This window comes from Candoia aspera, chromosome 4 (assembly GCF_035149785.1).
Source record: "Candoia aspera isolate rCanAsp1 chromosome 4, rCanAsp1.hap2, whole genome shotgun sequence".
Classification (NCBI taxonomy): Eukaryota; Metazoa; Chordata; class Lepidosauria; order Squamata; family Boidae; genus Candoia; species Candoia aspera.
In genome coordinates this window covers 89,925,217-89,936,881 of record NC_086156.1, presented here as the reverse complement: position 1 = coordinate 89,936,881, position 11,665 = coordinate 89,925,217, and the positions used below count along the sequence as shown (strand labels likewise).

Here is an 11,665-nt window from a genome sequence, read left to right as displayed (position 1 = left end):
ATTTTAATCATACCTAATTGTGTTCATTATTATTTACATTAAACTGTATAAGTAGCACACTGAGATATAGTGCTAACTGCAGAAGCACAGAATTATATTGCTACTCCTCTTAATAACTTAGAACAAACTGAAATGTTTACATGTTCAGGATAGGACCAGCTTCAATTACCAACAAGTATTTCTTTCAAAGAACTTCCTTAGAATTGCAAAGTTAACAAAGGAAAGAAGTGAATGCTTTTCATAAATTACAAATTATGAAATTGTCACTGAAGTTCCATATTGACAATTAGCCTTCTGTTTCTTATTCACTGCTAGAAATTACATCTCATAGTGATATTTTTTTTCAGTTTCTCTTTGAAAATATTTTCTAAATTATGGGAAATAATATGGACATGGGAAAATAGCAGAAGTAACTGCATCACTACAAAATTTATGTTTAAAGCTGAAAGTAAAATAATAATAATAATAATAATAATAATAATAATAATAATAATAATAATAAATCATTTAGGAATGTCCCTATAGGGAATAAATAGTATATTTTACATTTTTAAAAATATGCTGATACTGTTTTTAAGTTAAAGGAAAAAAAAAACCTTACTGACAGTGAAACTACTGTTACTTATCCATTAGTACTAGTATTACAAAGATGGTCCTATTGAAGATGTGGCCTCATCTTCTGAATTTTATTGAATCAGCCACACCATTTCTTCAAATATCACATGTTGTATGAATCAGATATAGAATCTAAATTAAAATATGCTTTTGTTCTACAGGGAGATGATCTCAAAATAGTATTTTGCATTTACTTCTTCAGTTTTCTATATGTGGACTTTTGATTCATATTTCTCTTTTGAAAAAAAATGCAAATTATAAATGTCTAGTTTTAATTAATGTATTCTGTTGACTTCCAAACTGTAGAATGACCAATATAAAAGAAAACAAGGATCGTCAGAGGCAAAATGGTCCCTGCTGAATTTATAGGGTAAAGAAAGATGATTACTGCATGTTCTTACAGATTCTGAAGCTAAGGAGGATCATTGCTTTTAAAGAATATGTTTTTCATATTGATCAATTATATTCATTCATATATTTAATTAAACATCATTCCAAATTTCTTCTCTTCTCTTTTATACCTACTTTGTGCATCATATCCTGGTACGTTATATCTGGAAATGCCTCTTTCTTACTATCTCTCTCTCAGGGGAAAAAAAAAAAAAAAACCTTTAATGATTTTCTTTATGAAATAACGATTCTCACTCCCACAACTGAAAAAAAGCGGATCAGACATTTGAAGTATTTGATATTATTTTAGCATTTTATGTTTAAAATGATTGGACCATGATACCAAGAACAGTATCCCAGGATCCAGGTGGCTTCCAATATAAATTCGGTGAACTTTGCAAACAAGAAGAAAGGAGGTTAAAAAGAGCAACAGGACTGAAAGAATTCTCCAACATTCCCCAATTATGTCGATGAAGATTCTCAGTCATCCAGATGGAATTGTCTGTAGGTTGAGTCATGGCAACTGGATTTCTTTCTTTTTGGTAGAAATGTTTCGCTGCTTGTCCAAGCATCTTCTTCAGTTTGGCAAAGGTTGGTGAGGGAACCCCATATATGTCTTCCAGGTGGCTGCATTGTCCCTACGCCTCAATGGCTGTTAAATGTGCCATGGAGGTGTGGATTGCCTTTGGGATGTCTTACTCCTAGATCCTTTGTTCATCCCCAAGTGGATCATTAAGAGTGGCCTTCCTGGCGGTCTTAATCTTCCTGGGGACTGATGAAAGAGCACCATGAAAAATGGGGAACAGGTTGTGTCTGAGTCCTCTGCCTCTATTGAGGGAAGGATTTTCCACTTTGGCATGAATGGATTCCTTAACCCCTCTCTCAAACCACCTATCTTCTCTGTCCAAAATATGAACATTGTTGTCCTCAAATGAGTGTCCTTTTTCTTCTAGATGTAGGTAAACTGCTGATTCTGGTTCTGTGGTGGTAGGCTACCCTATCGACCACCATCTATATCCTGGAGAAGCCATCCCCTGCATCTACAAACTCCCTAAGATCCACAAGGAAGGGGCACCTCTCAGACCCATTATCAGCAGCATTCATTAACATATAACATTGCCAAAACCCTTGCCACCATACTAGCACCTCTGGTTGGATACACTGACCACCACATTCATAACATGGAAGAATTTGTTGCTAAAGCTAGGGTCCTGAAACTGGATACAGATGAAACCGTAGTCTCTTTCAATGTTCCCTCCCTTTTCACCAGCATCCCCACCACTGATGCCTTAACTGCAGTTAGGAAGAGACTAGAAGAGAACAGCATTGAACTTTGATGTACTGTAGCACTTTCAGCTCTCTGTTTAAGTTTTAATGTCAATATACAGTACAGCAATTAAGGCTTCAGATGGACTACCTACCAGATCCTTGAGGAAAACCCCAAGCTCCTTCTCAACCCAACTGGTTCATCAGGTACCTGGGGTAGGCGATCTAACAGGCCCTCTCTCTCCATGAGGTAGGGTAACATCAGTAAGCCAAAAAGCAGATAGGGAGTGATATGACCATGAGAACAGACTGATGAAAAAGTCCTCCAAAAGCTTACCATGTTGTAAGTGCACCAAGACAAAACCCAGGTCTATTGTGAGACCCCTAGTATGTGTAGGACTTGTGAAATATTTGGGACTCTCTCTGACAGGATGCAACAAAGATGTCTCAAAACAATTATGGAAATAAATAAAACAAGATAATAATATGTGGGGAAACCTAAAACTTTCTTGGCTAGGGCCTATTAAGACAGTAAAAAAGATTATTCAATAAATATACAGTAAAAAAAGAATATACCACCAAAGTTATTTAAAGAAGATAAATACCCTAAAGAGAAAATTCATTTATTTTGCATCATCTTCTCCTACTCCCCAAAGTTTCAGCTTAACCACACTATATGTCTTCCTGCCTGTTTTCCATACATACAGAGGTGCAAATGGAATCCAAGCCACATACTGTGTGCTATTTCACAACTTTTCTGAAGGGAGAGTTCTGTCTTTTACATAATGCATAAAACAAAGATGTAATCTGAATATTGAAACTGCCAGAGATATTGAAGACACACATAAGGAAAACATAACTTTTTAACTTTTTAAAAATTCTTTTTCTGCATATTCCTGTCCTTATTCATACATGCAGAAACCCACAGCTTGGGCAGTGATATAAATACAAGATCCCAGTGTGTGGAATAAATAATCTCCACCCATTTCTTCCATTTCTGTTTGACTTCCCATAAGCCCTCAAACCATGATAGGACTGGCAAAGGTTCATTGCAGCAATATTCCATTTTCCATTTTCCATTGGCCAGGCAGACAGAAGTGTGCATGAGTTGAATGGTGCAGCTAATCCAGTCTGTTCAGTAGACTGTCAGCTGTCAGACTTTCATAGTCAGTTTTTTTTTTTTTTCTGTTTAATGAAATAACAAAAAAATAATTACCTACATGTGGTTTACAACTCCAATTTCTTTCCTGAATGGATTACTGAGAAAGGCTAGAATACAGCTCAGTGGTTGACTAGGTTTGCTGTTTGCAGAAGACAATTCGATTCATGGGGGAGATGGGCGGGGACAAATTGAATAAATAGATAAATAAATAGACTAGGGAGGTGGTTAGCTTCAAAACTGATCAATATAGTTTAGAATTCAATCTCTCCCTTTCTTCTGCCATCCTAATTGGGTTAGTGTATTCAGACAACATGCTGTCCCCTGAAATTTGTTATATTCATTATGATGGAGTTAAAGTATTTCGATCCTATATAATATACCTAATTTAATAGCTAAGTCTTTAAAATTCTGTGAATCATCTTAAAGTTTCTTTTACAAAGACAGATCACCAAAGAACACAGTGGTTAAGAAAATGCATCTTCATGGTAATGTCTGAACTTGAAGTGACTGTAACTTAAAATATGTTAGGAAACCTAGTTAACAAATGAATTGTAAGCAAGGTTGTTGGATAAGAACTTGTCCCAACGATGAAGATGTACATGGAATATATTAAAAACACTTTCTCAAGTGCAACCATGTTCACACTTGAAAATAAGCCCCATTCAAGACAGTTGGATTTAACTTTGACATGTAAAAATATACTGGTCTCTCTATTAATCAACCTTCATAAGAACTCATTATAAGGTCAGTGGTAAAACTGTTTCCTCTTTATATCTAGTATGTTAGTGACTTTTAGGAAGCGTCATGAATATTTTCTTCACTGCTTCCTTTACTTCTTTGTTCCTTAAACTATAGACTATGGGATTGACCAAAGGAGTGAGCAGAGTGTAGAAGAGGGAGAGCAGTTTCTTCCAGTTACTCGTTGAACTCAAGTTTGGTAAGACATAAACCATCATCAGGGAGCCATAGAAGCAACTAACCACTGTGAGATGAGAGGAACAAGTTGAGAATGCCTTTTGTTTTCCCTTTAGGGATGGGATTCTCAAAATGTTCTTAATGATGCAAACATAAGAGGTCAAAGTTATAATAAATGGTGCCAGAGTTCCTATGAAGGAGATAACGAAAGCTGTAGTTTCCACCAAACTGGTATCATTGCATGAGAGTCTTATCAGTGGGATCAAATCACAGAAAAAATGGTTAATTTTGTTGGGTCCACAGAACCTCAACTGAGATACCAAGAATATGATAAAACTGATAAACAATGAACCACTTATCCATGACCCAGTAATAAGCAGGATGCAAACCTTGCTATTCATAAGCATTGCATAATGCAATGGTTTGCATATCGCTAAATAACGATCATAAGACATCACCGCCAGAAAATAGCATTCTGTAGTTGCAAGATACCCAAAGAAATAAAGTTGTGCAAAGCATCCACTCATAGTAACAGTGCTCTTTCCACTTAGAAACCTGGCTAGCATCCTCGGCATAATGGTGCAACTGTAACAAGTCTCCAGGCAGGATAGGTTTCCCAGGAAGAAATACATGGGAGTGTGAAGCTGTCGGTCCATGATCACTAGAAGGATGATGAGAATGTTCCCAGTCATAGTTACTATATAGATGGGTAGAAAGAGTATAGAAAATAAAGCCTGAAATTCCCCAGTGTTGAAATCAAGAAGAATAAACATCACAGGAACTGTCTGATTTTCTCCACTGGGATTGTTTTTTACAGACATCTAAATAAAAACAAACAGCAACAGTGAATTTCACAGGAATTATTTTAAATTATCATTTACTTAGGGTTTTTCTTGAAAATATCCAGATTAACTTGGAAGTCGTCAATAGTGATGTAGTTCACTATATTCTTAGTTTTTAGTGGAAGCCATTCCAATTGATATATACACTTAATTTAGTTTCTCAGCTTTTATTTATGTATTATAAGAATGAATGCAATTCTCTCAGGAGCTCGTAAACCTGGCATATAGCTGAGGACAAGGAAAAAGAAGAATGAATAAGTTGTGTATTTAGCGAAACAATTGCTGGATACAAGAATCACATCAAAATAATTCTCTGGCAAATTTGTTCTCTCAAAGTTTATTTTGCCATTTCTGACTGTTTCACAAGATGTACCAATTTGGAGCTTATCAGAGATGAAAGAATATTTTTTTAAAAAAAATATGCATATCAATATTTTGGCTCATTTTAATTATATGTCATACCTGAAAACCTGTGAGACCTTCAATGGTTGTATGTTGTATTGGTGCTAAGAACATAATCATGAGAATAAAAAAAAAAGCAAGCAAGAAAATTATCCACTAAACAAAGATGGACTTGAATTGGATATGTGGGTTTTAATTCCCATTATTCCTAATAATGGCCATGTTCACTGAAAAATCCTTGGAGCTGAAGTTCATGCTCCCGGAGAGCACCCGGCCTAGGAAATGAATGACTGAGATTGCAATGTTTTCCCTGAGTATTGTTCAGAAGAATCAGTAGGATCAGTACAATGTATGGGACATTGTAAGAAATAATATTTAAGCAGGGGACTATGCGGGAAAGGATAGGAGGATAGGAGGATAAGCCCTACTTACAGCAACATGATGTCTTGCAGAGTCACTTGGTGGATGGATTCAGGTGATTTTGGCAAAAATACTACGTTTTTAGTCCAAAAATATATGTGGGCAAAGTTTGTAGATACATATGCTACTCAAGTAGAATTTATTCTTTCACCTTTTGATGATGCCTTCAGTTGTTGAAATGTGAGTCCTAGGGAGAGAAACTTGATTCCTCAAATAAATAAATAAATTAAATTAAATTAAACACTTCATATATATATATATATATATATATATATATAGAGAGAGAGAGAGAGAGAGCGAGATAACATTTCAAAAGCCTGGAATGTTTCACTTAGATTATACTGAAGGCCATTAGCTTTGTGCTAAAGAGTGCAGAACAATTATTACCTTAAAATTAGTATGTCCTAGAAACTTGTTGATTTGATTTTTCCTTACCACAGGATATTCTGGTCATAGACAGAATTAGGGGAAAAACAGAAAACAAAACATTGTATGATGCCTCCAACACACGGTTGCTCACTATGGATGCTATTTGGAAACTATCCTGTTAATGAACATCCTGCATTCAATACTTCAGAACATCTATCCAGAAGAATCTTTGAAAATATGTACTTTTTATTAGAGTGTAGATGAGGATATATGTTTTCTGTGAATGAAATATTCATTTATGTTTTCTCAAAACAAACATATCTATTAATCTGTAAAAAAAGTCAATAACTAACAATGAGGGAGAAAATCACTTGGGAAATGATGACTTCCATATTATTAGTGTTAACTCCCAATGGTTTCATTACATCAAAAGCTATGAAATACCTGTCTGAAAACAAATAGTTCATCCATTTGAACGGAAGTTTTAGCTGTTTTCTTTCCTGTTTTCTTCTATTTCTCCAGATATCACTAAGCATGGGGACAGGCAATCCAGGTGGCCTGAGATAAGCTGAGTCTCACATACAGTATATCTAAGAAAGGAGTCTACTTCTAGCTTCTTATCTCCATCTCTGTATCCCTAACATTGTTGGGTCTCTACTCCTGATTTCTAATAGATGTGACATTCAAAAGAGTAGATACGCTACCAAGTTTTGCTCAGTAGTTATCTGCAGAAGAGACAGCTAAAGACAGCCAAAGACTATACAGAATGATAGTGCCAAAGACTATACAGAATGAATAGTCTCCTTAGAGTGTGTGTGAACTGTTCCAACTTCAATGTCAAGAGGGCAGACAAATAGTTTCCTATTTTTCTGTCTCTCCAGTGAAATGGGCTAATTACATTTTCATTGCCTGCATTCCTATTGGTACATATTTGGAAGTGAAGACTGTTTGATTAATTTTGAAATAGTCATGAACGGGAAAAAATTCTTATCCAGAATCATAAAGCATTCCTATGATGAAACGGAAGATACAGATACTTCTCCTTTTTTTGCAGAGTGTTAGCAAGTTCTGAGAAGCATCTTGAAAGCTTTCTGTACTGCCTCGTTGATTTCTTTGTTTCTCAGCTGTAGATGAGGTGATTGACTATCGGAGTAAGCATAGTGCAAAACGGTGCAATTTCTTCCACTCACTCCATGAATTTATATTTGGTAAGACATAGACAGTCATCAAGTAACCATAAAAGCAGGAAATCACTGAAAATAGTGTAGTCTGTAGTCTGTAGTTTAACCATGGCTTATTGAATTGAATTGAATTCAATTGAATTGATGTTCCATGCTGAAGGGAAAGATGGCGACCAGGAGCGGATTCTAGTCGCATCTCCAGGCGGCTCCAGGAGGAGAAATCCATGTTTTTAGGAGACTGCTCCCCTAACCCCTTTGTGTCAGTGTGGGGGTTTGTGGGGGAACGTTGTGGGCCAATTTGGCCAGTTTTAGGGGGATCCCAGCTGTAAATACCTTGGACAGTGGTGGAGATGCTGGACCCTGGACCTCCCCCTGGGTGGAGAAGCGAGGCAGCGGAGCACAGAGCGGTGAGGCAACAGGGCACAGAGCGGTGAGGCAATGGGGTGCGGTGGAGCATGGCAGGCCCCGGGGGACCTCCCAAGGGTTGGGTGAGTTGGCAACCCTCTATTGCCCCTCAAATGGCCCTGGAGGGATCCAGTGGCCTCAGAAACGCCGGCGGGCTGTCCATGAGACAGTGAATTGTGATAGACCCTGTCATAAGGCCCTGCAGAGTGTTGTAGAGCATGGCAAGGCCTAGTGGAGTGGAGGTCTGGTGGGCGAAGCACGGTAGGCAGAGGTGCAGTAAGCTGAGGTGTAGTGGTGGAGCCTAGCGGACCTCTGGCAGGCCTGGTGGACTTGGTGGTTGGGGTGGAACCTTCAACCGCCTCCCGCGGTGAATCTGCCTGCTGGATCCCCGCTGACACTGCTTCTGCCCGCCGTAACCTTGCTGAGATGGTGCTGCTAGCTACTGGAACCTCACTGAGATGGTGAATCCCAATAGCGGCTCCTAGCCTTGAGGAGTGGGGCATGCCAGTTTGATGGACTTCTTAGTGAACATCGCGGTGGAGGACTGGTTGCTCCCCAATTACTGGGGGGTGGCAGAGGGTTTTAGGTCCCCTAAGTGTGAATGGGGTGCTCCCCATTGGGGAGAGATGAGTGGGGAGTCCTGGTTTTAATTTATGTAAGAGTATCCCTCCTAAGTGAGAGATAGGGGAGGGTAGGAGTGGATGGGGTGCCCCCGTGATCAGTGAGAGGTTGGAGGGTGCAGTGAGTGTGTGTATATATGTATGGGTGGTGGCTAGGCCCAAACAGTGCTGAGAGCGAGAGCTGGTGCACTGGGAGGGCCTTCCATCACTTGCGGCCAGTTATGTGTGAGAGGCTGGGTATGTGGGGGAGGGGACTCGTTTCAACCTAGGGTTCCGGAGGTCTGGGAATGGAGGCAACTGGCTTGGAAACTCTGGGGGCTGTAGGGAAGGGTCACTTTATCGAGGTGGTGATGGGCCGGGGACGTTATGGTGGGAACCGGAGGCAGGCCATCTTTGGGGAAGACACCCCCAGTGTTTGTTACCAGTGGAATATTCTAGCCCTCCGTGTTCAGACCCAGGCCCTGGTCAGTGGATCCTTGAGGGCCCTGGCTTCCGACTGCTGCTGCTTAATGCCAGGTCAGTTAACCATAAAGCCCCCCACATATGCGATTTAATCACAGAGGAGGGGGCTGACCTGGCATGTATTACTGAGACCTGGCTGGGCACATTTCTTTCAGAAATGTGCCTAGCCAGGTTTCAGGTGTGGCACCAGCCGAGATGCCAGGGCAGGGGAGGAGTGGTGGCCATTTTGATCCTACAGCCTCTAGTGGCCTTCAGGGTCACTGCTCCACAAGTGGCTGGTTGTGAGACCCTGTTCTTCAAGTTGGGTGCCGAGAACAGTTGGGAGTGTTGCTGCTGTACCATCCTCCCTGCTGCATGGCAACCTCCCTGCCTGAGCTGCTGGAGGTCATCTCGGGGCTGGTGGTGGAGTACCCGAGGCTCATGGTTCTGGGGGACTTCAATCTGCCATTTCTGGGGCTTGCCTCAGAGGTGGCTCAGGAGTTCATGGCCACCATGGCGGCCATGGGCTTGTCCCAGATTATTTGGGACCCGACTCGAGACAGTGGCCTCACCTCAGACTTGGTTTTCTTGGAGCAGTGGCAATGTGATCTGAGGGGAGAGTTGGATCTGTCCCCATTGTCATGGTCAGATCATGCCCTGGTGGCCTTGAGATTCTCTGGTGCTGCCCCACTCTGCAGGGAGGCAGGACCCATTTGATTGGTCCTCCCCTGGTGACTGATGGACCCAGTAGGGTTTCAGAAGGAGCTGGGGGTTATACCCGAGGATCTACTGCATGGTCCAGCGGAGTCCCTAGCCGTGGCCTGGAATAGGGAGGTGGTAGGGGCCTTGGACAGGATCACGCCTGTGCAACCTCTCTTGCCTCATCTGACCCACCACTCCCAGTGGTTTACAGAGGAGTTGCAGGTTTGGAAGAGGATTAAGAGACATCTAGAATGCTGCTGGAGAAAGACAAGGAGCGAATCTGACCATACACAAGGTAGAGCCACCCTTAAGGACTACCTTGTGGTGGTAAGAGTGGCGAAACACCCATATTTCTCTGCTCTTATTGCATTCTTAGAATGCCACTCAGTGGCCCTGTTTAGGATTACCTGATCCCTCTTGGGTAAGGGGGATTCGATGATCTATTTACAGGGCCATGCAGAGGAGTTTTCTGAGCATCTGCAGGATAAAATCGCTCAGATTCATTCTAAGTTGGACTCTAAGCATGAGGCACAGTCTGCGGAGATGCCCAGGGAATATACTTACCCTATTATCTGGGGGTGGTTTGATCCTGTTAGGCCTGAGGAGCTGGACAGGATCCTCCGGACTGCAAATGCAACCACATGCCATCTTGACCCTTGACCCTCCTGGATTTTAAAATCAGCCCGGGAGGTGACTTGTGATTGGGTCCAGGTGATGGCTAATACATCCTTGAGGGAGGAGGAGTTTCTGGCTGCCTTCAAGGAGGCACTGGTACACACCCTCCTCAAGAAGCCATCCCTGGACCCTACTATACTGGGCAATTTTCACCCTGTCTCCCACCTTCCCTTTTTTGGAAAGGTGGTTGAGAAAGTGGTTGCATTGCAGCTCCAGAGGATTCTGGAAGAAACAGATTATCTGGACCCCTTTCATGGTATCCTTTTGTGTCAGTTCAGGGAGTTGGGAGTGGGTGGCATAGTTTTGTGCTGGTTCACCTCCTGCCTCCAGGGCCGGTCCCAATCAGTGGTGATAGGAGAGGAGAGATCTGCCCCTCAACCAGTCCATTGTGGGGTGCCACAGGGTTCGCTTCTCTCTCCTTTCCTATTCAACATCTACATGAAACTGCTGGGCGAGATCATCCATCACCACAGGATGAGGTATCATGAATATGCTGATGTTACTCAGTTATATATCTCTGTCTCGGGTGAGGTAAGTGAACTACAGTTAGCTCCAGGCCTTGTTAGTACCGACTGTACAGATGTCCGCCACCTTTGGCTGCAAAGGATGTAATCAATCTGATTTCGGTGTTGTCCATCTGGTGAAGTCCATGTATAAAGACGTCTCTTAGGTTGTTGGAAGAGAGTGTTTGTTATGCAGAGCGAATTGTCTTGGCAAAATTCTATCAGCCTATGTCCTGCTTCATTTTGTTCTCCCAGGCCATACTTACCTGTAATTCGAGATGTCATTTGACTGCCCACCTTAGCATTCCAGTCTCCTGTGATGAAAATAACATCTCTTTTAGGCGTGTTGTCCAGTATGTGCTGCAGATCCTCATAGAACTGCTCTACTTCAGCTTCTTCAGCATTTGTGGTTGGGGCGTATATTTGGATCACTGTGATGTTAGATGGCTTGCCCTGAATTCGAATTGAGATCATTCTGTCATTTTTTGGATTGTATCCAAGCACTGCTTTAGCCATTTTACTATTAATTATGAAGGCTACTCCATTTCTTCTGTGGTCCTCTTGTCCACAGTAGTAGATCTGGTGGTCATTTGATGTGAAGTGGCCCATTCCCATCCATTTCAGTTCACTGACGCCCAAAATGTCTATCTTTAATTTTAATTTAATTTTCTATATACACCCTTAAAATAATTGTTCCCCATTGTCATGTGTATACATTTCCTGCAACTCACTATTTTCTAAATTTTAGAAGTGGAAT

The 11,665-nt window shown here is 41.2% G+C and overlaps 1 protein-coding gene across 1 annotated transcript; it reads right to left on the bottom strand.

Annotated features, from left to right (window-relative positions):
* Positions 1-4,215: 4,215 nt before the first annotated feature.
* LOC134496487 (olfactory receptor 6B1-like) lies at positions 4,216-5,169 on the bottom strand. The gene has a single exon (XM_063302218.1). It carries the CDS (start codon positions 5,167-5,169, stop codon positions 4,216-4,218), a length of 954 nt encoding a protein of 317 aa, XP_063158288.1.
* Between the last annotated feature and the right edge of the window lie 6,496 nt (positions 5,170-11,665).